Raw genomic sequence first — 27,165 nt, forward strand, 5'->3', positions numbered from 1 at the left:
GTTGTACACCGCCGCTTGACGGTTAGTCCTCCTGCGCTGCTTAGCGGCAAAAGCTGTCCACCAGCAGAAAGAAAGGGTACATTTTGTTTCTGCCAAGACAGACCGACGTGTCACCGACTCCAAGGCGAGGCAAAGTAGTCTTTACGACGTAGTTTTATTATGCATTCGCCAACCAACTTGTCAACATCAATTTTCAAGTACAGGTCCGTACGCCACGGCCTCAACTTTCTACTTTCTAGAAGGGAGCCCCGTGGCCGTGGGTGGAAGAATCAATAGAATACAATAGAATTGAATTGCTGATCCAATTTTACTTTCTTTTTTTTATTTATTTTTAAGTTATGGTACGTTCTGTATGTCCACGCCATCACTTTACATTCAATTTATTAGTAATCTCTAATAAAATGTTGTTTGAAAGTTTTAATAATATTTAATTAAATTCTTATTATAATAACCTCATTAATTTATGAAATCACTTCAAAACTTAACTTAAAATGAGATAATTTTTATTATTTATTTAATTTTTAATTAATGAAAAGAATCATATTTTTTTAGGTTATGTAATTGTCACGTTAATCATCTCTTTCTTGCTTTTTTATTATCACATGAAAAATCAACTCATTAATAAGTGTATTCAAATTGAATTTACCTAATTAAAAGCAATTGTCCACCAAAAGTGAATTACTCGCCATATTTTTTCAACCATGGCCATCACGTGCTTCAACATTCAATTCTTACTTTTATGTCATCACAAATTTAAATTCAAATAAAAAGACAAAAAAAGTTTACTTTATGACAACTATCTACGAAGCTCTATTTTATATTGGATTAGTGTCAAGATCGTGACAAGTCGAGTTTGATTTAGACATTAAGATCATAATCGGTCAGATTTAGTCTAAATATTCATATTTTTCTTTGAATAATTTTGTTATTTTTTTCTTTATCAAATATGACAGCAAGATGCATCTACTTATTGGACATTCATTTTTCAAATAATCGTATAAAAAATTTTAAAACTAATTTACTCAAAACATTATTATGTATCTCCAACTATGGTTTCTCTACTATATAAAAAGTTTAAAAATAAATTGATAGATAAATTAATTTAAAATTTAAAAAATAAAAATCCATTTTATATAAATAAACAAGTTATTTACCACCACGATGGACAACTCACTAAAAAACCTACCCTATAGTGTTAGTGTTTTGTGTTTTTTCTATTCCATCCCATTCCATTTTGGGGTAGGTGGCTAATACTAATCTAATAAATGAAGTAGTCGTTGTTTGACCAAGACATCAGACTGCTCATGTCTGCCCATTTTGTCTCGCCCTAAATGGAATGGCTCTTGTAGTTACGCTATGCCCTAACCCGAGTCCCCACGTCCATTTTTCTCCACTCGCAACCCACTTTGCCAACACAACATACATTAAGGTCATCCCCTTTCATTCTATGCTAATCTTTGACTCGACTTTTTAAAAAGTTCATTCCCACCATACTCATGCCCCTATTAGCCTACCAACGATAGTGGGAATTCTCTTGTTCCCTGATCAAAGACTTGGTTGGATGCAGGCATGATCTATTCTACGAGGAGCGATACGGACATATATGATATCATCACAATCAGGGAATTAAATTTTAGTACCTTCAAATATGAACTCACTTGAAAGATGATAAATTTAATCATATAAGACAAAAAAAAAAATGACTCAAATTTATGAACTCATGGCAATCTTAGGTTATGAGTTGAAAAGAGTTAAGCCTCATTTTTTTCTTCCTTGATTTTGAAACATTATAGAAGTAGAATGTGAAAGAAGGAAGGGGAAGCGGAGCAAGAGCGTTATTTGTAAGTCTTGTGTCATTGAGTTAAAAATGAAAAAGAATTATCTTTATACCTTAAATAAATGTCTTGCTATTATTAAAATTTTATCATGATACCATGGTATTTTAAAAATACAAAAAAATAAGTCATTTTTTTTGTTTTTGTTTTAAACTTTGCTTTGAGGATTAATAATAATGGGCAGAGGACCAGCCAGGGGTGCCACTCTTTCTTTCTATACGTACGTAAACACGCAGCCACCCGTTATGTCCAGAGCCACAAGCTACGGCGACAATTCCACCCTCCCGGTCGCGATCATGCACTGAAATTTTGGACAATGGGAAGCCTTTAAATTCAATCAGTGGGTTGCATTAGGTGAACCACAACCAAACATTGCTAAACTCTTGGGAATGGCATTCAAGGTTAGTCTCAAGGCTACCTCTTACTTACTTTTCTAGCCAGACAAATTAATTATTAATTTCAATACAAGCATCTCATAATGCATTAGAAGAAAAAAGAAGAAGAAAACAAGACGGATGTCTCTATTATTGTTATTATTTATTGCTCCTTAATTAATTTGTCATACTTATTTCATGTAATTTATGATTAATTTTTAATAATTTATGAAAAGAAAAAGAGAGGAGGAAAATAAAAAGTAATTCTCTGTTGGTGCTATGATTGAGGGCTATTTTTGTCCTTTCACTAAAGGGAACCGTCTCGCAAAGTGTGCCAAAATTGTGAAAATCCATCCATAGCCATGATGACAACAAAAGGAGAATATTTTGTACGAGGGGTGAAAGTGTCAATTAAAAAGAGGAGGAGGAGGAGGAGGAGGAGAAGCGGCTCAAGTAAGTGAGTGTGAGTGTGAGATTGAGATTGAAGATTCTCAACTGTTCACCACCAACCTCAACCTCAACCTCTACCTCAGCCTCAGCCTCAAATGGAAGGAACTTCTCTCCGGCCAAAAGGAACTTCACAACAATATATTCAGAATGGCTATTAATTAATTAATTAATATTATTAAAGGAAATTTCTATAATATCTAATATATGTATTATATATATATATTTATATATAAATACGAATATTTCATTATTATTATAAAATAAATAAGAAAGGGAATTCCCTTCGGGCAATGAATGAATGAATGAATAAAAGCAGAATGTGTACCAGGCAAGTACATGATCTTCCTTGGGCTGCTCATCCGCAACGGGACGCACCATCGTATTCGTGCCCTAGAAACTGAAGCTTCAGAGTGACGTACACCAGGGCGGAAGCCAGGCCATTTCTGCTGCTGCTTTCTGGATTTGTGTTGTCTTCTGTGAATATTCAAATTTCAGTCGGTTACTGCTAGTCCTTCAATTCCGCTGGTTTCTTTGGAGTTCTGGTTTTCGGTGTAACTTCGTTTATGGCGGTTACTCGGCTGTGTTCGTGAGTTGTGCATTCGCAATCTCTTTGCAAGTTCTTTTTTCTTTTGTCGTGGAACGAGATGGGGGAGACAGAGATGGGAAAGAAGGATGAAGTTATGGAAGCTCTCAAGAACGAAGCTGTGGATTTGGTATGGACTCCACGACCTCCGTTGCTCTCTCTCTCTCACTCTCTCTCTTCTCCTGTTCACCGAGGATTTGTTGCTTTTGTTGTTGTTGATCGTGTGTGATTGTTTTCTGTGGATATTGGTTCCGTGGCGAATTTGTGTATGAGACTTTGTTTCGCAGGAGAACATACCGATGGAGGAGGTTCTCCAGAATCTGAGATGTACCAGAGATGGACTCTCAACGGAGGCCGTTGAGCAGAGACTGATCATATTTGGGCACAACAAGCTTGAGGAAAAGGAGGTGCAGCGTTATTATATAAACGTTTTCTGTTTTTTATTGTTTCCTTTTGTTCTGGTGGTGGCTTTTGGGTGTTGTCAGTGATGTTTCTCACTATTTCTTTGTTGAGATTTGCAGGAGAGTAAGATTTTTAAGTTCCTGGGGTTTATGTGGAACCCTCTGTCGTGGGTCATGGAAGCTGCCGCTATTATGGCCATTGCACTCGCTAATGGAGGAGTAAGGACTGGTTCCTTGCTGCGCCTCTGTCTTGTTATCCTGAAAATTAAAGAAAAATTAAAATGTTTCTTAAAACAAGTTCGTAGGTTGGATAAGCAGAGGACCTCTTGCTTGCTTCATTTCTCTTTTTTTTGCCTTTTTTTTTTAATCCATCGAAATTCACACCCACTATCATAAGCATATAGAAATCTATGTGTAAGTTTGCCCGGGATGGTTTAAAACATAATTGCAAAGGATACTGCTATAGCCTCTTAATACCAGGCAACTCTCGTGGGTAATTTCGCCTGCTTTTGTTTAACTTTCGTGTCAAGCAGCGCAGTTTGGTTGTCCTGGTTTCCACCAGTTGTAATCCTATGTCAGGATTTTTCTGATAGGAGCTTCTAACTTACCATTGTGTTTTGCAGGGGAAACCGCCTGATTGGCAAGATTTTGTTGGAATCATCACCCTGCTCGTTATCAATTCTACCATAAGTTTTATTGAAGAGAACAATGCTGGTAATGCTGCCGCAGCTCTCATGGCCCGTCTTGCACCTAAAGCAAAAGTATGGGAAAGAAACTATTGTTTTCTGTTCATTTTTGCTATGTTTTGACTTACATGTTTAATTTGATTTTCCTCTAAATTGTTCTGGTTTTGCATGTTTGTTTGATTTGCTTTAGCTCTTTACTAAAGTGTTGGATATGAATCGTGATGCTTCTCTTCTGCCTTTAATTGATTGAATCCAAAATGAAATGACAGGTTCTTCGAGATGGGAAATGGAGTGAGGAAGAAGCAGCTGTCCTCGTTCCTGGTGACATAATTAGTATCAAACTTGGGGATATAATTCCAGCTGATGCTCGTCTCCTAGAGGGTGACCCGTTAAAAATAGACCAGGTGCTTGCGATCTTCATTCTTCCGCTGATCCGTGTAGGTTGATTTCATGTTCTAATAGTCAAGGTATCTTACTCGACAACCTTTTTCTGTGTTTGTAGTCTGCACTGACTGGTGAGTCCCTTCCTGTGACGAAAGTACCTGGGGATGGGGTTTATTCAGGTTCCACTTGCAAGCAAGGTGAAATAGAAGCAGTAGTCATTGCCACTGGTGTCCACACCTTCTTTGGCAAGGCTGCTCACCTCGTGGACTCTACAAATCAAGTGGGCCATTTTCAGAAGGTGGAGATTTGAGTTTATACCTTTTTTTAGTTGTAATTGTGGTGGGAAAAAAAAAAAAAAAACTAAGTTAAAGGAAATAAGAGAAGAAAAAAAAGCAACAGAGGAAGTCATGGGGAAATAATCCAGTTTGTTCCTTGAGCACAAATTCCTTTATTCATAACCTAAGTATAATGATTATAGCCAATTTTCATTGCAACAACATGAAAAACCCACCCATAGTGTTGGAACAGTAAGGTACTTTGGATGATGTTATTTTATTTTACATTCTTTCTGTTTGTTGTTCTGTAGTGAACTTATTAATTGAAAATTCTGTGGGTTGCTTTACAGGTCTTGACTGCCATTGGAAATTTCTGCATATGTTCTATTGCTGTGGGGATGGTAATAGAAATTATTGTGATGTACCCAATTCAACATCGGCCCTACCGTCCAGGAATTGATAACTTGCTTGTCCTTCTTATTGGAGGAATTCCTATTGCCATGCCGACAGTTTTATCCGTTACAATGGCAATAGGCTCCCACCGTTTATCCCAGCAGGTTCACCAATGGAGCATTCTAATGCTATACTTTTTAACTGATTGTGGTTTGAGGTGTCCTATTACACAAGGCTACTCTCATTTTTAATCATTGTAGGGAGCCATCACAAAAAGAATGACAGCAATTGAAGAAATGGCGGGCATGGATGTGCTTTGCAGTGATAAAACTGGAACTCTGACATTGAACAAGCTGACTGTTGATAAAAATCTTATTGAGGTTGTTTGACGAATGTTTGCTTCAGATTAGATTTAAGATCATGTGGTGGTGTGGTGTTCCTTTACCAATCCTTTCCCACTATGTAATTTGTAGGTGTTTGCTAAAGGAGTAGACGTAGATACTGTGGTTTTGATGGCTGCTCGAGCTTCTAGAGTGGAGAACCAAGATGCAATAGATGCTGCTATAGTGGGGATGTTGGCTGATCCAAAAGAGGTAGGGAATTTCTTAAATGAATCTTCTACTGCTTGGGACGGAAGTTCAAATCAATAGTTGTTGCTTCTGATCCCTTGTAGCCAAACATTCACAATACTAGTTCTCAGTTTACTATACTTTTTTCTCTTTTCTCCTTGTTTTTTATCACAAAAAAAAAGGCACGGGCCGGCATTCAAGAGGTTCACTTCCTCCCATTTAACCCCACTGATAAGCGAACAGCTTTGACCTACATTGACAGTCAAGGTGAAATGCACAGAGTCAGTAAAGGTGCACCCGAGCAGGTACATCGATGAATAAGTATTTCTATTACATTTTGATCTGAAATTTCTTATTAGTTTGTAAATTTCTATTACATTGTATTGTTCTGGTTACCAGATACTGCACCTTGCACACAATAAATCCGAAATTGAGCGTAAAGTTCACTCTGTAATTGATAAATTTGCCGAGCGAGGGCTACGCTCTCTTGCAGTATGTTACCAGGTATGACTTGATTCTCATTTTCCTAGTCATCTGCTGATGTTACTTGAAGTTAGCTATTACTATGCAGTTGATAGAGGGCAAGTCTTGGTAGCAGTATTAGGATTGCTCCTTTGTGTTTGAAGTCTCACAGGTTTGAGTTGTAGACTAGCCTCTTTGCAAAGCAAGGGTAAGGCTGTATACAAAAACCACCCTCCACTAGCCCTTGCAAAGGCAGGAGCATCCACATTGAAGATGCATTTCTTTTATTACTATGCATCTGAAGGGCAATTTTTGACATTACCAACAGGAAGTTCCTGATGGAAGGAAGGAGAGCACAGGTGGTCCTTGGCAATTCATTGGCCTTATGCCCCTTTTTGACCCTCCTCGACATGACAGTGCAGAGACAATAACTAGGGCTTTGAACCTGGGGGTAAATGTTAAGATGATCACTGGTGCGTATACAGTCTCCATAATTGAATACTCCTGATCAATCATTCCAGTTGGATCCATCAAGTCAGGAAATTATGATGATGCAACTAACAATATAAGTCTAATGGGATTGATATTCATTTGTTTCTAATTTTATCTAAGAAGGTTCTTCGATCATAACAAACTTTAATTGTACTAGGAATGATGTTATTTATCATCTATACTTTGTGCATCAAAATACAGGACGCATTCTTGATCTAACAAAATATGTTGTCTATGTATGGATGATTTCCTTACTGTTGTTTTTGAAACTTCCAATCATAAAATGTGATCTTACTAATTTAAGCACTACAAGACTTGTTGAGGTAGTAGAGGGAAAACTGTATTCTCATAAAAGAAGAAACACAATGAGGTTTCAGGACAATGAATTCCCTTTTCACATGGGAGACTTCTTGGTTACATAATTTTCTTATTTGCCAGATCCATGCATGACAGCAACTTGTATCATCTGATATGTTTGAAACCAGTTTTCCCATAAATCAACCAGGAAAAAGACAAAATCTTTGTGACACCCTTCTCACTATCTCTATCTATTTTAAGTTGCATTTTTCATTTTCGTTTTCATGTTTAGTTTGGATGACCCTTCTGAATGTCCTATAGGTGATCAACTGGCAATAGCAAAGGAAACAGGAAGACGTTTGGGTATGGGGACCAACATGTATCCATCATCTGCCTTGTTAGGACAGAATAAGGATGAGTCAATTGCAGCTTTGCCAGTTGATGAGCTGATTGAGAAGGCCGATGGGTTTGCTGGTGTTTTTCCTGGTACTGTTTCTTCTCTTTTTATATCATGTTCCTATCTGAAGTGGCATATTTTCTAAGCCTTTTCAGTTAACTATGCCTACACTTGGACCCCAAGCTAGGCTCCCAAGTGAAAAGGTTCAATACTTTGAACTCATCTAGGAAAGAATTTGTAGATCACTTGGCCCAAAGACCAAAATTTTCTTGATCTGTTCTTGCATATGGTTCAGTTGCATACACAACTGAATCAACTGAACCAGCACTGGCCATTCACACCGAGCACTTCCACGGTTCTTATTTGATTGGTCTTATCTACAGAGCACAAATATGAGATTGTAAAACGCCTGCAATCCCGAAAACATATATGTGGGATGACTGGTGATGGAGTTAATGATGCTCCTGCTCTGAAGAAGGCTGACATTGGCATAGCTGTTGCTGATGCAACTGATGCTGCTCGTAGTGCTTCTGACATAGTCCTGACAGAACCTGGCCTTAGTGTTATCATCAGTGCTGTACTAACTAGTCGGGCAATTTTCCAGAGGATGAAAAATTACACAGTAAGTTCAGCTTTTGATAGTAAATTAATTCAGTACCTAAACCAAGGAGAGAATATGTTACTTGTGAGTTAGCCTGCGGGCCTTCTACAATGCATGCACAAGAAATATTGGGCATGCAAATAAGAGTGATACTATATATCTGCAATTTTTCTCATTGATTCTACATACCACCTCCAAATATGTTTCTGCTCTGATCTTTCCTCTAGCGGAACCAAGGTGCACATGCAATTCTTATTAACATCTTTCTGGTGCACAAGGTATTTGTTTGGGGAAGAAGTTATCAATTTACAGGATTTACTTGCTTCTTTGGCGTGTTTCCAACCACTTGAACTCAACATTCTGAAATTCCTTCCATTTTTCACGAAATAACATCATGGCTCTCCAACTAGTACTCTTAATCTTGATTCACAAGTTGTTGCATTTTTATGTGTTGAAAGTGCAAAAGAATTAACAGATTCTATAATGATTTAACAGATTTCATGTAAGTAGACACTTGTTCCACGTCAGGTAACGCGGCATGCCTCATACAACTGCTTCTATAATTAACATATTTCTTTTATATTTTGGGTGCAGATATATGCAGTCTCTATTACTATCCGAATTGTGGTAAGTGTTTTAATTTGGGATAAAAACTGATAAAACTCTTCAGACATTTTTATTTGCACTTTTGCTGTTACACCAGCGAATTATTTGATAGGATCCTCTTGTCAAATTGTTATGGATTCTAGTTTCCTTTTACCTACTTCTCCTTCATATCTGTTTTGACAGCTTGGTTTTATGTTACTTGCCCTCATATGGAAGTTTGATTTTCCGCCCTTCATGGTGCTGATCATTGCCATTCTCAATGATGGTTTGTATTTTCTTACACTGAGGAACAGATTCCCTTGCATTTCTAGTTACCACATAGATAGCACACTTACATGCAGATGCAAGCATGTTTCTTCTCATATTCTTGTCAGGCACAAGTCTCATTTCTATGTGGTTCTAATGCTTCATCTATATGGCATGCCAGGTACAATAATGACAATATCAAAGGATAGGGTGAAACCATCTCCTCAACCAGATAGCTGGAAGCTGGCAGAGATTTTTACAACTGGAATCATTCTCGGTGGTTATTTGGCCATGATGACTGTCATTTTCTTCTGGGCAGCATACAAGACAGATTTTTTTCCGGTAAGAAAACGTATACAGCCATGCTTAGCTCATCATGAAATAGTTTACGCGGGCATGGTACATGCCCCCGATAGATTAGTTGCCAAATGAATTTCATGAATTTCTTCCTTCTTGGTAATTTCTTTGTGATGACAATCATGTGAGATTTGCTTTTGCCATCGGAATTTTCAGATTCTCTGAATTGATTATGCTCTTTGTTTCATGCTATCCAGAATTTTTCTTTACAGGTCATCATTTCATTTTAGTTTTTATCCTTTAAAAGCTCCAGTGACTGCTAGACTAGCTCCCGTCTTCCCACGCCTACACACTTGAGACAGTCTTGTTGCTGAACTATTCCTTAGATTAACTGCTAAGATTGGTACTCTGATAGCTTTCAGTACAACCTTTGTGCTGAATCCTAAATTTGTGCCATTCATGTTACTCTTTCAATTCAGCAATGGAGTAATTTTAATGGCAAACTTCAGGATTCAGCAGGAGATATATACTCAGAACTGTCAGGCTAGTACAATAAACTAATTTATTTAGTCAAATTCTTCATAATGTTGAGGATATTTGTAAGTTGGAGGAGATGAAGATCAGATGATGTCCTGGTTAATACAGAATAATGTAAATTTGATGATGATGACGTGGAGTATATTTATTTATAGTATCAGGCCATTGTATTTTGTGTTTTATCACAAGCAGTGATGCTTGTAGTTGGCATACTGAAAATTTGGAGGTGTAGCCTAATCTTGTGAAATTTTGATGCCCTCTTCCAAGCATAGGTGCCTTGACGGTAGTTTCACTTCTAGACCGAGTTCAAATGTCTCTGCTCCCCGCTGTTCTTTCAGAGTCCTGCTTGTAACATATGGAGAATTAAGATATGCTGTTGGGTCTCACACACGTATATGCCCCATTTTTGTGTAATTTACAGCGAATATTTGGGGTTTCGACTTTGGAAGAAACAGCGCAGGATGATTTTAGGAAGCTTGCATCAGCAGTGTACCTGCAAGTGAGCATCATCAGCCAGGCTCTAATATTTGTGACACGTTCTAGGAGTTGGTCTTTCCTTGAACGGCCTGGCCTTCTGCTTGTGGTGGCTTTTGTTGTTGCTCAGTTGGTAAGTGAGTTGCTGATTGTTATTATTCGGTTTCCATTTCTATCTTCATCTCACTTCCCAGTTCCTACGAAGTATTTTGTTTTTCTCATGCAAGCACTTGTTTGCCTTCTGATAGTATTTGTCAATTTTTTAGCAGATTGCTACTACACTAATTGCTCTTTTCTCAAACTGGAGATCCGCCATGTTTTTCTTTTTGTGTCCTTCAATTTCATGCAAGTGTTCCTAATTACTTGAAAGTGTACTTACCCTCGATATTTTATCGAGCAGATTGCTACACTAATTGCAGTTTACGCAAACTGGAGTTTTGCTGCTATTGAAGGGATCGGATGGGGTTGGGCTGGGGTCATTTGGCTTTATAACATAATATTCTACATTCCACTTGATTTTATAAAGTTCATTATCAGATATGCATTGAGTGGAAAAGCTTGGGATCTGGTTATCGAGCAAAGGGTAAGGAAAGGTATTTATTTAGTGGGGGTTCCAGTGACAAGACAGAATGGCTAATTGTCATGCTTTAAAACTGTTCTATCTTGCAGATTGCTTTCACCAGGAAAAAGGATTTTGGGAAGGAAGAACGAGAGCTTAAATGGGCACAAGCACAGAGAACTCTCCATGGGCTGCAACCTCCTGAGACCAAGACAAAGTTTGCTGATCGCAGCACTTTCACAGAACTCAATCAGATGGCTGAAGAGGCAAAAAGAAGGGCTGAGATTGCAAGGTAAATGCTCACTCTCACACATCAAAATGTATAATGTTTTACATCTGCTTCTCAAGTAGAGGTTTTATAATGATTATCTTTTTCTTAGTTCAGGAAAAAAAAAAGGGGCTGAAAAATGTTTTTGCAGTGTTTTCTGCATGTAAGTGTCTTTCAATAGATCAAATAGAGTCGATGACTCTCTCTCTCTCTCTCTCTCTCTCTCTCTCTCTCTCTCTCCAGGTTGAGGGAACTGCATACACTGAAAGGCCACGTTGAGTCAGTTGTGAAGATGAAGGGCCTGGACATTGCTTCATTTCACCAAGCATACACATTTTAAGGGGGGTTTAACACATTTTATTTATGGTATATACCTTGCGGGCGCCTCAGCCAAAGGTCCTTCAGCTTGAGATCCAATGGACATTATCAGCTTTTTAACAGCATTTGGTCCAATTGATTGAAACTTAAAGCTGTTAAAAAGTATATTTGGGTGGTTCTTAATGTGAGTGTGGTGTAAGGTGCAGCTTTGTCCATATGTCTGGACCATAAATATATTGATTGTATGCTTCGGTTATGTATATATAATAAAATGCAGGAGATGCAATCAGTAGTCTTGGCATATATCATTAAAGTCTTCTCTCATTTCTATTATTTGTTTTCATTTCTTGTTAAAAGAATATTGTTTTCCAAAATTTTGAAAATAATGCTGGATAAAAAATGTTGTGTATTTTATTATATGTAAAAGGAATTATTTATATTGATAAGAGATATAATTCTTTAAAAAATGGTTGGTCGGTGAAAAGATGGTCGGTTTATCAAATAATGAACGTCTTGGTGCGTGTATTTTTTTGTCAAAAAGAAATAAAATTGTCCTCATGCAACTGAGAGGGTGAATGTGAACCTCTAAGTCTTTAACTCATCTTGTGTTACAGCAGAAACAAATACTTTTTAAGTTGATTCTAAAGTTAAAGCAAGAGTAAAAGGTTTATTCTCTTGGAGTCCCAATGGAATTTTATCTTATGAATGGAGATCGGTGTGCGTGGCTCATCATGTTCAGAAAAACTAGAACTTACGCATTTAAAAAAAAAAAAAGTTGAGAATGTGAAAAGAGCGTTCCCAAGCGTTGCAGCCGCCCCCATCCCAAGATTCTCAACTATTCGTTATGCTAAAAAAAAGAGAGGAAAAGAAGCATTCGCCAACGTTAGTGGCGAAGCCACATTCCTTAGCTTTCTCTCTCCCTCTCTCTCTGGTTTATTCCGCAAAACCCACAAGCGTGTTGGGGAAGTGTAGAATATGATTATGTCCCTGATGTTATTAGTTGGAAGAATAGACCAGAAAAAAAAAAAAATCGAATTAAGCATATGTTTCGATTCGATTCGATTATAATGTGTTATATGTTTATGGGAAGACACAACAAATACTTTTACCTATCAAGAAAATAAAGTAATATAATATTTAAATCTCTCAAGCCTCAAAAATCTCAAAATGCATCCAATTATCTACTAACGAAGAAAACCATCTAAAGAGATCTTCGCCTATGGGTCGGGTCGAATTCTAATAACCTAACTCAAATCTAAAAATCAAACTCTCATTCAACAATATTAACAAGTGTAGCCAGATTGCAATCATCCAACCACACGCAATTCATGAACCATAACCCCAAAGCAGCACGAGAGATTAATATCAAGATAATCCAGGAGGAGGATCACAGTTGAAGATAAAACAATCTAGACAAAGACCTAGAAGTGACAAACATTTAAACAAGAGTTGCCACGGTTTGTGTTCATATTCATGATCGCTGAATTAAGATAGTTATGAGCATATAAATAAAGGGGCGAAGCTTTGGGACAGGAGGTTTACTTAATAGAAGAATGAATCAAGCAGCAAATTTAGGTTTCTCTCTGTGCTTCTCAATCTTCTTCTCGAGCTCATCCTTGTTGGCCCCGATGACCTTGTCCACCTCCTTTCCTTGCTTCAGCAACACGAACGTCGGCATCGCCTGCACGTCGAACTCCCGCGCCACATCCTGCCATTTTATCCAACTCAAATTGCAATCAGAATTCAGAACCGTCGCACCCCAGACTTGAGAATTAGATCGAATCGATTGTGGAGAGAGTAAATTCAACTTACGGACAATTCATCCACATCGATCTTGACGAACTCGACGTCGCTGAGCCTGGCGGCCATCGCTTCGATTACCGGCTCCATGAACTTGCAGGGCCCGCACCACGACGCCGAGAAATCCACCACCATCTTCACAAGCGAAGGGCAAGAGAATCAGATCTTGAAATTGGGATGAATAATCTATGTTAGGGTTGAAGAATAGACCGTACCAGCTTGGGGATTTGCTTGGAGGCGTTCAAGTGAAGCTTCCATCTGTCGGAGGAGTGAAAGGTGAGGACGCTAGACCGGCCTGACGGTGACGCCGCAGAAGACGAGTTGTCGGCAGCGGCCGCGTCTCCTCCAAAGAAACCTGACAGAACCGCCCCCATAGCTCTCTCTCTAGCCGTCCGAAGGAGTTGAAACCAAGCACCACCTACGCCTAGTTTTATAAGATTCGACCGACCTTTGTACGCAGGGAAATTTGGAAAAATAGGACTCTCTCGGTACGAAACTATGCAAAAATAAGACACTTTTGAAAATTTTTGTAAAATTAGAAAATGTGTATTAGATAAAAATACTCCTATTTTTTGGTTAACTCTTTTCATATTTTTTCTTTTCTTTTTAATAAGTTTTTCTTTCTCTCTCTATTACTCTATATATAAAGTACATATATATATATTCACCTACCATTTTTTTCTTTTATCACTCTATGTGATCTAAATATATGTGTATATATTATTCACGTTCAACGATTGAGTTTGAGAGATGTGAGTCTCTCTCCATTGTGTATATATATATATATATTATATATGTATTATATATTTTTGTGTTGATGGAAGAGGAGAAAAGCCAAATGGCGGCTATGTACAGAAAAAAGAGAAAAGTGACCACAACGACTATGGCGTTGTTGATATATCAGTTAATAGATATTGGTTAACCAATATCAATTAATAGATATCGATTTACAGTTAACATATATCTGTTAAAATATTAAAATTTTGAAATTAAATTAATATTAATTGATTTGATTCAAATTTTTTTATATTCAATTCAATTTAATCTGGGTATTCTAAAAATTTAAATTTTTTATTTGGTTTGAAAACTAATATTCCGTAAATGATAATCGAATGAAACAGTAACTCTTAATAGAGTGGTTATTAAGGTACAACTTACTTAGAACAAACTTAATTAATTACGTTCAATTCAATTATTTTGATAAGAAAGAAGATAGAGGGTTTATATATAATAATATTTTGATAAATTTTTGATATTTTAACTAATATCTATTACGGATTTTGATTAACCAATATTATATCGATGAATCAATATCTGTTAACAACCGATATCAATTAAGCGAAATTTGTTAACAATCGACATCTATTAATCGATATCTGTTAACCGATATCCTTAACAGATATTGTTTAATCGATATCTGTTAAAGATATCTATTAAACAGTTATCGGTTAAAAATATCAAAAATTTGAATTTAAATTGAATTAATATCAATTGATTTGATTCAATTTTTTTTTTATTATCTTCAATTCAATTTAATTTGGGTATTCAATTTAATTTTTTTTATTATCTTCAGTTCATACCGAGAGTCCTATTTTTCCAAATTTCCCTTGTACGCATCGGCAGCCGATAGGTTAATATGTAATTTTACATTGGGTTAGCTAAATTCTTTTATATTAACTTAAAATTATTAATTATTGTTCTATGCTGAATACTCAATGGATAAATTTTAATAAATGTATTTTATTCTCATAAAATATGTTTTTCATAAATTTATTAATTAATGATAAAAATATAATATTTAATTAATTAATAAAATTATTTTTAAATTAAAATAATACATTTTATTTAAAAACAAAGTGTATTTATTAAAATTTAATAAATGCTGTTAACCATATATTTTTAGCCTAACAATTTGATATATATATATATATATATATGACTTTACAATTTAGATTGAGCTGAAAAATAAAAATAATTATTACGCCGGTTCAACTATGAAAAATATTTTTGAATTTTTAACTAAAAATAAAAATAAAAATTTTAGGATGCATTCTTTTTACTGTTTTCAAATTATTTTTAATTTTTAATTTTTTAAAATAATAAAAACGTATTTTCTTTACTATTTTTAAAAATATATTTTTAAAAATAAAAAAATTATAAAAAAACTCAAAATAACAAAAAATTATTTTGAATGTTTTCATAAAAAACAGACTCTAAATTCAAAATATATTTATTTATTTATATTTTATTATTATAATAAAAAAATATTACAAAATTCATTAATTTTAAAGAAAAATGCTATTGGTACACCTATTTTGTACATCTTGAACTAAATAAGGGGGTATTATGATAAAAAAATCTCTTATGAGGCGCATAGAGACGCGTGAGGCGCATGGTATTTTAGTCATAATACCCCTTTATGTAATCCAAAATGTACAAAATGAGTGTACACCTAGTATGATTCAATTTTAAAATGTATATATATTTTTTAATAATATATTAATATTAAATATTTCTAATTTATTGAATAATTAAATTTATTGAATAAAATATTATTAAAAAATTATTTTTAAAATTTGAGAAAGCGTTTTTTAATTTTCTGTTTTGAAAAATAATTTTTTAAAACAACAGAAAAAACATATTTTTAATTTTTTAAAAAGAGACTATTAAAATAAAAAATTAAAAATAAATTCAAAACTCAAAATTAAAAATTAAAAAGTAAAAGGAACGCAAGGCTTATTTTTTCAATTTTATACTAGGAAATGAAAAACAAAAAATATATATATTTTCTAAATTTTCTGTAGAGGTGCAAGGATGAAGAAGGAAGTGAAGGCCAAGGTTTTGTAACGTCTGAGAAAGGAATCGAGGATGAAGGCTCCGAGCAACGGCGCCAGGTTTGAGGTGTCGGTGAAGACGTTGACGAGGGTTGCGACCGCGACGCTCTTCAAGTTGAAGACGGTGGCGATATAAACCATGCCGTCTGCTGAAGTCCCTACCGTCCCCAGCTTGTCGAAGGTCTCATTTCCGAGAGAGAACGAGAGTGTAAAGCCATTGAAAGTACTGAAGAAATTAACCAATTTGATTAACAGAGATATCTGTCTATATCAAGTCTCACCTATGACGAAGGGCATGGCCTTTAGCCCTCTGTAGTTGATGATTTGCTCGTCCGGTGATTCAGCTTTGTCTTTCTCCATGTTTAATTGTAGATTGTAAGCCGAAGCCTTCTCTATCTTCTTCTTCTTCTTCTGTTCATGCATCATGCTAAACCCCGTCCTACTAACAATTATCAGAATTTATTAGAGATTTGTTCCTCTCTCTAGACTAGATAGGTTGATGCTGCTGCTGGTCAATGCGCACTGAGATAAAAGAGGAAACAAATGCGGCATGTGGCTCACCATTACATAGCACCAAACAAACCAAGTGCACTGCGCAGGGCAGGCCGGCTTCTGCTTTTTTTTCCAACGTCATATTTTGAAGCACATAGTTACTATATGTTCTAGCAAGAACGTGTCAAAAGTGATTTATATTATAACATGAATAAGAAGTTTGCAAGCAATTGGAACTCATAAGACATGAAAAGAAAGTAGTTTATATCACTCTACATCAAATTTGATTGTTATTGTTTGAAGTCAAGCCTTATTTGTAGTGTTGTACCCCTCAAATATAATCTAGACAGTACACGATAGAAAGTGCATCAACCTGTGAGAATGGTAAAACACAGGAAACTTCTATCAAAACTGCCAAAAAAGAAAAAGAACCTGATTGAGAAGTGAACGGATGGCAACAAGATTTGATGCTGCAAGTACAATAGTGGGGTATCTCTAAGATTAGTTATAGAATAAACCAGTGGTGTAAATGCACCCTGCCATAAGGAATCTCAGCAGATGCCACAATTTAGCTCAAACTTCACTAAAACGGAACTGGAATGCCTTGCTTCTTGTTTACAATAGCCATAGCCAGATACCGAGTACCCATTCCAATGGGTACCTGATCATCAGGACCCTCCCAGAATGGGGCTTCACCTTCACCTACCAAACGCCAATACCCTGTTCTCAAAGACTCTGCTTGTTCATCTGTGCAGTTTTCAAGCAGTGCCTCGACTCGAAAATTTATGCCAAGAGAACCTAGAAACTGAGATTGAGTGATAGGCCCATGGACTGACACGTCTTCTGCAAAGTGTCAAAACCCAGGAATCAATCTTCAAATTTTCTACTGCTGCTCCCTTGGGCAGTTGGTTCAATTTTTTTAATCTTGAAAAGAAAATGGGAATAGACAGATAACAAAAGGCTCGTATAGGATGTGCACCTGAAGTTTCCTCAGCAGAGTGCCTTATAGAAGCAAAATCAACATATGCGCTAAGATCAGCAGTTCCGGGATTGTCCAATATGTTGACGAACTTGTGTTTTCGAATTGCCTGTAAAAGTATGGGTGTAATAGAAAGGCAAAGAAAAGGCAGTAAGATTTAAGGTCGTGAGGGGCAATCTTGCTGAGCGCCAACATTGCTCATTGTGATATGCAACATACATTCAATGGTAATACACCCTGAGCCTACATTATATGAACTTTAAAAGACGATGGATGACTTTAATGGATATCAAATGCATGTAAATATATTAATAGAGCTGTGAAAGAACTTTTAGAACAGCCAAGGAGTTCCATACTCAATATCGAGAGGGCAAAGGGCAGAGTGACCTTGTCCAAAAATGATTTCCCTTCCCTCTCCAAATGTTGTTAACTAGAACTAAACATTTAAAAGATTACTTGTTAATTCTAGCAAAGAAAACCAAGTAAATCAATAGCATGCAGTCAAGCATGTAACCCAGAGTCAAGTTACTATACACTTGCTAAATGATGGGAAAACAGAAATATCTGTACTAAGCATGTAAAGATCTAACATTCATGGCATAGTCAACTTGAAAGCACCCTACCTGAAGACTGTCTGACACTACTCCATTCAGGCCATAATCAATTATAAGAGCCCCACCTCCATCAGAACTAATTCTCTTTGCAATTGTTTGAGTCAACTCCATTGCGCTGGGACAAACCTCAGTCTGATCAAGATTAGACATTTCCTCAGCTGCAGCCCACTTGAAGCGGTTCATGAGATACAGATTTGCAGGAGTAGGTTGTGGAGAGAGAACGAATTGAAATCTAACCAGAAAGTACAATAACAAAATGATCAAAGAAATCCATTAGAGAATTATGATAAGATAAATTAATAAAGACATGAATAAATTTGAAGCATGACAAATAGGATTCAAAACTTTACGATGAATCTTCTGCAACATCAATCATTTTCTCACACCAGCCGCGAGAAGTTTTCTGTCAACAAATTATTAAATCACTAGAATGCACAACAAAACTTGAAACGCATAAATATGGTACAATAACAAACAGCAATAATGAATGTCTAACATAATAAGAAGTTTGGGAAAACAATTGCTTTATTTTGCATGGGAAGACAATTTCAAGGTTTCGATACAATTTACAATGGCTTCCAAAAGATGAGGCACTGCAAGAAAACTTCCCATGGTAGCTACTGAAAGCACTCTCCCAAACAAATTTTTCATAGCATTTTTTTTTTTAATTCTGTTATGGATCACAAAAAACAGTTCTAAAATGAAACCAAACAGATGAGTCCAGTAAAAGTTGAAACCTTCAAAAATAATTTAGAGAGAAAATAGAAGTTTGCATATTTTCTCTAAAAACAACCTTAAGAAGCAATTTTTCTGCCACATTTTCTGACTACCCTTTCTCATATAGAATACTTAGGGAACCACTAAACAAATATCTGAAAAGGCTCAGACTACAGTGAAAGAAAACAATAAAAGGTAAAACAAGTATTCTTAAGCCAAGTGCTCTTGGAAGGGTAGTTGAGTTGGAAGAGAAATAATTTTTCCTCCTGCAGCCCACTAGAAAGGTCAAAATCTATAACATTAATGGCACTTGAGGAGTTTAGTTATGTAAACATCAATTAGACCTATGCAGCCCAGGTGGTTCCCGCCTCTTACTTAATGCTAACTGCTCTTGTCCAGTCTGAAATGGTAATGCATCATTTGTACTTTACCATGCGCACTCATTGTGTGTACTTACTCCTACAATTTCCATAGCAAGTTTTCAACAGAGCCTCATACTTCTGTCAGCCTAATGACTAAAATTTGGCGTAACAACAGTAATTTTTTAATCTTTACTAACTACTCATATTTCACCTACTCTGATGTTAAATGCAGAGTTAGATCACGAGTCCATTAGATTCAAAATGCACAGATCCTGAAGGAAGTGCTGGGCACTAGCTTCATCTGTTCACGCAGTTAAACAGATTGGCCCAATTACCTAATATTTATCTGTCATGGTTCAATTGAAGCATCAGCTGGGAAACCTAATTCAAGGTAGAGAAATGGACCCTATGGCATACAAAATACTTCTATAAATATTTTTAATGCCTGAAACTTGTCATCACAATAGTCAGGTCCATTGACATCTAACACACACAGAGATAGGTCCAAATTATTAGCATAATGTAATGCTTTTGAAGTAGAACAAATGCCACGGTAGAGACCCCTGCATGTCTGATGCTTGTTTAGACACCTAGTGTATATCAAAATATTGAAGAAATCAATTCATTATCATAGTTCAATCCTTCTGTGTTTTCTGCTCTCTTTTAATTTTACATTGGGAAAGAAACACCCCCCCCCCCCCCCCCCCAACACACACACACAGGTTCTAATAAGGAATCACATGATAAAAAAGAAAAAGAATTTATGATGTGGTTTGCGGCTGTTACTTTTAGCATTCCTTGTTCTATAATTCTTCTAACAGAATACATCAATAGTTCCAAGAGAACAGATTAACTTAAGTCAGAGAAGACATGGTTAATTGATAACTAAGGAGGCAGGATAGCAAACAGTCACATTTAGTATTTAATGTATCAAACAAATTTCACCAATATCCACCAATGCAATTAAAAGTGGACTGAAGAACCTGAAATTGGTGAACTGGTAGAGCATCGTAGAATTCGTGGGCAATGATGATTGTTGGCACTGAAAGAAAGAAAGAAAAGAGGATAAAAAACTCATTTTCTCAGAGAAAAATAAGCAATTCTCTATCCCTTTGGAACCTCTCCAGGATATTGAAGTCAATTTGTACAGCCCAAGATGAAGTCATACCTCCCGTTGGAACCTCCTCCAGTGTAGCATGCCAGGATATAGGGGTTCCAACCAATGTGCTTATGGTTCTTTTCTCTATATTCATGTTGGAGATATCCTCATCCACACACTGCAGGTTACTATACTGAACTTTCTGTAATGTTGGACTGCATTCAACCATGTGAATGTGCATTGAATCTCTAAAGTTCTTAAATTTTGAAGCACCCTGCAGGGAAAACCTTCAGACAGTTGACAAAAATTTAAGTTCTTCATTTATATTTATGAACATTGATACAAGTAAGAATTAGAAGCTCCTGATATCTGGGCTCTCATCTGCTTAAGATTCTATTGACAAAATTCAATAAAGATGTATAATGAGAATAATGTTTTCTCACACGTAGAAGATCAGCCATGAGAGTTCCTCTTCCTGGACCCAATTCAATCAGGTTCACTCTCTTTGGTTGTCCCATTTGCTCCCATAAACACATAGCCCAAACACCAATCATCTGGAATGACATCAAACAGGTCAGGCAGAAACAAACCTTCCATTGTAGCCAATCTTAATAAAGTCGTATGATATGTACAGTGGACTTGGTCTAATTAGTTTGTTTGTTAAGGTGAGGTGGTAGTGTGGGTAGTGTTTTCCTAATACCATGCATTGTAGTGGGTAGTTGTTCCCACATTTGTTTTCTCTTTCCAGCATGTAAGACTATTATAAATAGTCAAATAATATCATGAATAAGGGGAAGGCAATTGAAAGCCCAATTTTTGTCTCATCTGCTATTCTTTCTTCTTTAATTCTGTCTTCTTTCTTTTGCTCTTCTTCTTCTCTTCCAAATTTTATCCATATCATTGTATTGATAATTAAGGACCAAAGTAACTTTGTTGGAGTCCGTCTTCCTCGTCTAAATTATACTGTAAAAGCCATGAGAGGATATAAGCAATTTAGCTGCATAGTAATCAAATTACCTCACCAAACATCTGGCTTACTTCAGGAGAAGTTATGAAATCGCCTTCTGCTCCAAACACATCACGATTAATGTAGAAGCCAGCTTTCGGATTTGTTAAAACTTCCTCCATGTACTCCGCGACTGAAATTGGCCCACCACGGAACTAAGGTAATACCAGCAACTAGAACTTCAGTATTCCAGCTTATCAAAAATAAAACTAAATAAATAAACAGCGGCTTGGACAAGATGGACCAGTTAAACATGTGGGAGACTCCCATGTTAATTCAACTGGCCATCCAGTTTTGTTAGAAATAAACAAAGACGTGGATTTTGCGATCTGATAAAATCTCTCCATAGTCCACATTTGAAATTTAAAGCAAAAAAAACAAAAAAGAAAATCATTTCCATGCAAGCACATACACTGACATTTTCGCAAACATTGAGTCTACATTAGGACAGCTAAAATCCAACCCGAGATGAACCAAGATAAAAGATTAAATAATAATATGTCGTAAACCTTGATGATGCCTTTGAGATGCTTAACCAGCTCAGAATCCGTAGAGGGCTCATGAGAATGCTCTGCAGAAATTCAAGAAGAAATTGATCAATTGGACTTCGAGACAATTAGAGCAGTGAAACATAGCACAATAAATGCATACGAGACATAGAAATAGGGTTTTGTGTAACGGAATGGGATGGGAAGGAAGTACCAGGAGGATTGTACAGGCCGGAACGATCGATGGAGATGGTTGTAGACGGTTGAGGAGTGGGTTCGGTGGATTGGTTAGAATCCCCCGAGTGTTCGACCAAAGAGCTGCTTCCAAGTTGGGATGGTGTCGAAGAAGAAGACCATTGTCGCAAAGCGGCCGCAGAAAGAGGCGTTGAGAGACATTGACGGCGTTGAGCAGAAACTTGCACCAGCAACCTTCTCAACATTTCTGCAAACCCAGAGAGAGAGAGAGAGAATTGATGCTGAATAGCGACAGGAGTACAAGATCGGTTTTTAAAAACAAACTTCCATAATAATATAACTAAGGTAAATCCCAACCAAGCACGGGGATGTAGCTCAGATGGTAGAGCGCTCGCTTAGCATGCGAGAGGTACGGGGATCGATACCCCGCATCTCCAATTTCTCCTCTCTCCCCCCACCCCCAACAAAACAAAGTATTGTTTTACTAACACTTTAAGAAGATTTATTATGGATAACTTTCCAATTCTTACCGCAAATCAAAGTCCTCTCTTCGTTCTTTTTATTTTGTAGCTTTTGGAATTACATTCATCAATTCAACCTGTCAACTTAGACGCCACATCAGGGCTCTCCAACACAGCTGTCGTACAAGCCCTTGAATTCTGATGGCCACATTTGTAAATCCTAACTGAATTTGTAATTTTATTTTATAAGCTTCAATTAAAGATAGCAAGGCAATTGCTTTTACGGGCAATGCTTCCAAATTGACCGATATAAATAGATGTCAATGCTTCCAATCAACCTCATGTTTTTACAAAACATAGATTACTCTGTCTCACAGTGACTTTATACTAGAGCTATGCGAGTTACAAGGGACTTAAACAAAATTGCAAGCCAACAGGCGTGAAGAATCATCGTCACTCATCAAGACACCTTTCTAGAAAAATTCTTCAACCCACATCCGATGCATTTAAGTATGGTCGTTCCCGTTGATGGGTCTGGCTTAATAACAAATTTAACACCTAGAAAGTCTCTGATATTCCTGAGCGTTTCTATTCCGTATGGTGAAAGATTCCCTACTCGAACCTTTGAAACATCCGGCGGGCATAATGCACAAAGCAGGAACAGTAAACCCTGCAACACCAAATGTAGTAGCAATTCACCATCAGGGATATAGAGAGCATAATGAGAACGCAAGAAGCCATCTTCAAATTTAATCTGACAAAATTTAATCTATTCGACAAGTATAAGATCGGTTTCACATTCTGACACGCTTTCAGAGCAAGTTTTTGCAGAAGTTTCCATGAAAGCGGTCAAAGCACCTCAAACAATAAAAGATTTAGCTGTCAGAAAAACACTCACCAACCGTACATCATTGTTTTCCTAAGTGACAGGCAAGTGGATGAACACTGACGGAGGAAATTGTAGAAATAAGAATTTATGGAAAGTTTCTAATGTGCCACCACCGTGGTAAAGAAAACAAACCTGATGTGTTGAGTCCACTACTCCCCCTTGCTCAATCTCCTCAAGCAATACTGAAGCAATTTGCTCTCCGACATCCACTGGAGGCGCAAGTTTTTTTGTCTCTTCCTCTTCAATTCCACCATCTATGTCACCCTGTGCATATGATACTGCAGTATCCGCAGATATGAAGCAACCAGAAGTAGTTTCAGCTACTAGTGAAATTCCATAACCAGGTGACCTGTCATAGAAGCTCTCCAGATGATCAGACGAATCATTTTTGCCTTTCTTCAATAACCGAGACCAATTATAAGCTCAAGGCATAATTTTGTGCATTCCAAACAAAAGAACTACAATAAAGGCTGTATTTATATCCAAAACATACCTTCCAGCTTGTGGTCCAGCTTTATGATCAGTGAATATATGAACATCTGGAAGCAAGCGATTAAAAATTCCACGAGCTGCATGTATCATGGTATTCTCAAACTGAACGGACACCCTTGTTGAGAAAGAAACTCCCCTAATCCTTTTCACCATCCCCTCGTCAATCCAGTTTACTGCCTAAAGAGCAATACGCATAAGGAACACAACAAAAAAAAAGATTTAAAAAAAAAAAGAAGACTCTTAGATAAAGACCCCACCGCTAGGCTGTCCTGGACAATAGGAACTGCAAGAAAAACTTCTCCACCACCAAGAGGAGGAACACCACGGCTCTCAATCTTCAACTCCAATCCTTCTGAAGGAACTCCAAAACGCTTCAGCATTTGTAAGGTAGTTGAACGGAAAGTGTCAACAGATGGATCCTTTGAATCATTTGTAATCCCTGGAAAAGAGTCAATGATCAATGTAGTCTTTAAACCTGGTTGCCTATGTATACATTCCACCTAAAACACCACTCAGCATCAAACGTTACCACAACATCAGTTGATTGCCACATCAACCAATGTCCATGTAAAACCGCAACATCTGTGCAAAGATGGAAGTGGCTCATAACACAACCAAAAATTTTCAGGGTTTAAGTTTCTATCAGGATGACATAAGGATTTGTTTTGGATAGCAACTCCTCAAGTTGATTCGTATCAACTCCAAACAACATAGCAAACAAGAGTGTTATTTAAATAACTTAAAACTGAAGTAACACATTCCTCCAATTGAAACAAAAATTAAGCTCCAAAGTTAACACCCTGCTTGCTAAATTTAAACAAGTATGGAGATCAACTTCATATTCTAAAAGCCTTATCCTGGATACTTATGAAGAAAGTAAAGCCTAGCAGAGGTGGTTTTAAAGTGAAATGTAATGCTATAGTTTTCTTCACACTTTTTCTCCGCGATCATCATGCAAATCTTTTGACAAAACTAAAAAATCTACTTAGCTGTCCTGTTGAATATTTCCACTCCCAAATCAAACATTCTCAAAATTTTATATCTCCCAACCTACTACAAGCAACATGATATTGAACAACAGTTACAAATTTACAGGGAAATCATTCCAGCAGTTACTGTATATGACAAAACAGTTTCAATAGTTAACAAATCCACACAAAAAAACAGAAGTTGGGGCACAACATGGCAACAGTTTAGCACCTATTCTCTAAACTCAGTCAACAGATAAAACAAAAAAATAGAGAGGAGAGTACTCAGCACCTTTGAGCCTGATTGAAAGGGGTTTCTTCCCGAACAAACCAAGCACGATTAGTGGTTCCAAAAAATAGCCAATGGACCGACTAACACCACAGTCATGCACATGATTTTTTCCACCCATCACGATCCCAGGCTTGTATTTGAATTTAGTACCTGTCACCGTATAACCCCATTCAAATTGCCTTCCCCATTTTCTTGAGAAAAAAAACATTAAACCCTAAACCCCACAAGAATGAAGCATAAAACAATTATCTTTTTTTTAGGGAATAAATTAAGAGATAACCCTAAAATCCTAAAACCCTGCCAGGACGAAGTTGAGATGTTAAACCCTAAATGTGCCTGCACACGTATAAACACATCAAATCACATGTAATCCAATTTGAGAATTGGCTAGTACCAGTTTCATTAATTTCCACGACACAATCGTCGCAGATCTTCTCGAGAAGCCGGAGGAAGGAGACCTCGTGGGGCCGGAGACCCGGCCAACTTTCGTCGACTCGGATGTCTTCGACGAGAATCGGAATGGAAGCGAGCGAGGATAGGAGAAGACGCTGCCTCAGGTTCTGGCTTCCCTTTATCCTCATGTAGTTTGTCTTCCCCATTCTCTGCAATCTCCTCTCCCTTACTTTCCCCTCGCTCACAGCTCAATTCTCTCAACAATTCCTTTCTCTCTCCCTTCCTCCTAATGCCCCCGCCGCCTTCGCGTTTTCAATCGTCGGCAGTCTTCAACGGATACCTTGGCGGGCGACACTCTGCTTTGGGAGGGAGAGGTGATTGTTAGGGTTTTGTTCTCGAGTAAACTACAGTAATGAGTAATCCCTTAAAGATGATCCTATATCAATTAAACCCCTGATCTATAAACTATTTCACTCTTACCCATCATTTTAGTGTAATTACGCTACCATGAAGTTTTACAAAAATACAGAAAATCCCCTCGCCTTTTGTATTACATTAATTAATCGCCCTCAAATATAATGATTAAATTAATATAACATTTGTGGATTATGAGTTAATTACCAAATTTAATCCTACAAATTCTTAAAACAATTAGGAACCTAATTATGTTTTCTACTAGGGATTTGAACACACTAAAAATTTAACCATCTATATATCTATTATAACAAAATAGCCTAGAAAACTTTTTTTTCGCTCATTTTCAGTTTCTATTTTGGTATTTTATTATATTTTTTTTATTTTTTTCTTACCCAAAATAGAATTAAGTATAGATTTGTGAAAAACATATAGTTCTTGAATTTGTAGATGATTTTTAATGAATAGCAGATAGCTGCATTTTCAATTTTTACTATACATTTGACTATGCAGTAGGTTATCTCGGATACCACAACGATTAATAATTGCCATAAATCAAAAACCATGTTCAATCACCTTTGGAAAACAAACAAAATATAACTGGACTTGTACAACCTTTACGCTGTCACAAAATCCTTTTCAAAATAAAAACAAACTTGAATACATAAACAAATTTCTAGTAAGAGAAAGGAAATTAAATAAATTAAACAGTGGAGTTATAGTTCAAAGAAAGAAATGTGAATTTTCCAGCAGAAAAAGAAAATTAAACAAATGTACTTGAACACTGTCATAGCTGGCAATGTGCAAAAGTGTACCATTGGATAGGTGTGCAACCTTCTCAAATTCCACTGCAGTGAGTTGTCTTGGGTACCACAATGGAGACAACTCAAAAACCACTAATAATAATCCCAACCAATATACACAATTAAGCAGTAAAATTATAGCCTAAACACAATCCAAAATCAAGATAAACTCCAAGAAATAAATGTGAAATTTCAGCAGAAAAATGAAATTATACAAATTAAACACAATCCAAGTATATATCTGAACACTGTCATAGCCGACAAAGTGTATAAGTGTACCATTTGATGGTGTAATAATCCCAACCAATATACACAATTAAAAACAACCGAATCAAATCACCTATTAATACACAATTCTGTACA

At 36.6% G+C, this 27,165-nt stretch overlaps 4 protein-coding genes and 1 non-coding gene across 5 annotated transcripts; 2 read left to right on the top strand and 3 right to left on the bottom strand.

The window, feature by feature from the left end:
* Window positions 1-3,223: 3,223 nt before the first annotated feature.
* On the top strand, window positions 3,224-11,805 carry LOC127803909 (plasma membrane ATPase 3-like). The gene is made up of 21 exons (XM_052340531.1): window positions 3,224-3,372; window positions 3,530-3,649; window positions 3,764-3,862; window positions 4,267-4,404; window positions 4,599-4,733; window positions 4,832-5,011; window positions 5,339-5,545; window positions 5,642-5,761; window positions 5,855-5,974; window positions 6,133-6,255; window positions 6,350-6,454; window positions 6,741-6,885; window positions 7,523-7,687; window positions 7,982-8,220; window positions 8,794-8,826; window positions 8,989-9,070; window positions 9,233-9,393; window positions 10,307-10,492; window positions 10,760-10,942; window positions 11,029-11,210; window positions 11,430-11,805. Exons 1-21 carry the CDS (start codon window positions 3,304-3,306, stop codon window positions 11,524-11,526), a joined length of 2,889 nt encoding a protein of 962 aa, XP_052196491.1. The 5' UTR covers window positions 3,224-3,303; the 3' UTR covers window positions 11,527-11,805.
* Window positions 11,806-12,840: 1,035 nt separating this feature from the next.
* On the bottom strand, window positions 12,841-13,722 carry LOC127803910 (thioredoxin H2). The gene is made up of 3 exons (XM_052340532.1): window positions 13,520-13,722; window positions 13,317-13,439; window positions 12,841-13,212 (listed from the first exon to the last, which is right to left on the bottom strand). Exons 1-3 carry the CDS (start codon window positions 13,676-13,678, stop codon window positions 13,063-13,065), a joined length of 432 nt encoding a protein of 143 aa, XP_052196492.1. The 5' UTR covers window positions 13,679-13,722; the 3' UTR covers window positions 12,841-13,062.
* A 3,155-nt stretch (window positions 13,723-16,877) lies between these two features.
* LOC127805005 (uncharacterized) lies at window positions 16,878-22,367 on the bottom strand. Its single transcript, XM_052342161.1, has 10 exons — window positions 22,110-22,367; window positions 21,917-21,978; window positions 21,419-21,562; window positions 20,845-20,955; window positions 20,471-20,675; window positions 20,286-20,344; window positions 18,574-18,626; window positions 18,233-18,455; window positions 17,610-17,718; window positions 16,878-17,473 (listed from the first exon to the last, which is right to left on the bottom strand). The coding sequence occupies exons 1-10, from the start codon at window positions 22,333-22,335 to the stop codon at window positions 17,214-17,216; spliced, it is 1,452 nt and encodes a 483-aa protein (XP_052198121.1). The 5' UTR covers window positions 22,336-22,367; the 3' UTR covers window positions 16,878-17,213.
* Window positions 22,368-22,454: 87 nt separating this feature from the next.
* On the top strand, window positions 22,455-22,527 carry TRNAA-AGC (transfer RNA alanine (anticodon AGC)). The gene has a single exon. It is a non-coding gene; the product is annotated as a tRNA-Ala (tRNA).
* A 298-nt stretch (window positions 22,528-22,825) lies between these two features.
* On the bottom strand, window positions 22,826-25,977 carry LOC127803099 (probable RNA 3'-terminal phosphate cyclase-like protein). Its single transcript, XM_052339130.1, has 6 exons — window positions 25,587-25,977; window positions 25,193-25,342; window positions 24,190-24,371; window positions 23,934-24,109; window positions 23,573-23,789; window positions 22,826-23,221 (listed from the first exon to the last, which is right to left on the bottom strand). The coding sequence occupies exons 1-6, from the start codon at window positions 25,789-25,791 to the stop codon at window positions 23,012-23,014; spliced, it is 1,140 nt and encodes a 379-aa protein (XP_052195090.1). The 5' UTR covers window positions 25,792-25,977; the 3' UTR covers window positions 22,826-23,011.
* Between the last annotated feature and the right edge of the window lie 1,188 nt (window positions 25,978-27,165).

Source organism: Diospyros lotus, chromosome 6 (assembly GCF_014633365.1).
Source record: "Diospyros lotus cultivar Yz01 chromosome 6, ASM1463336v1, whole genome shotgun sequence".
Classification (NCBI taxonomy): Eukaryota; Viridiplantae; Streptophyta; class Magnoliopsida; order Ericales; family Ebenaceae; genus Diospyros; species Diospyros lotus.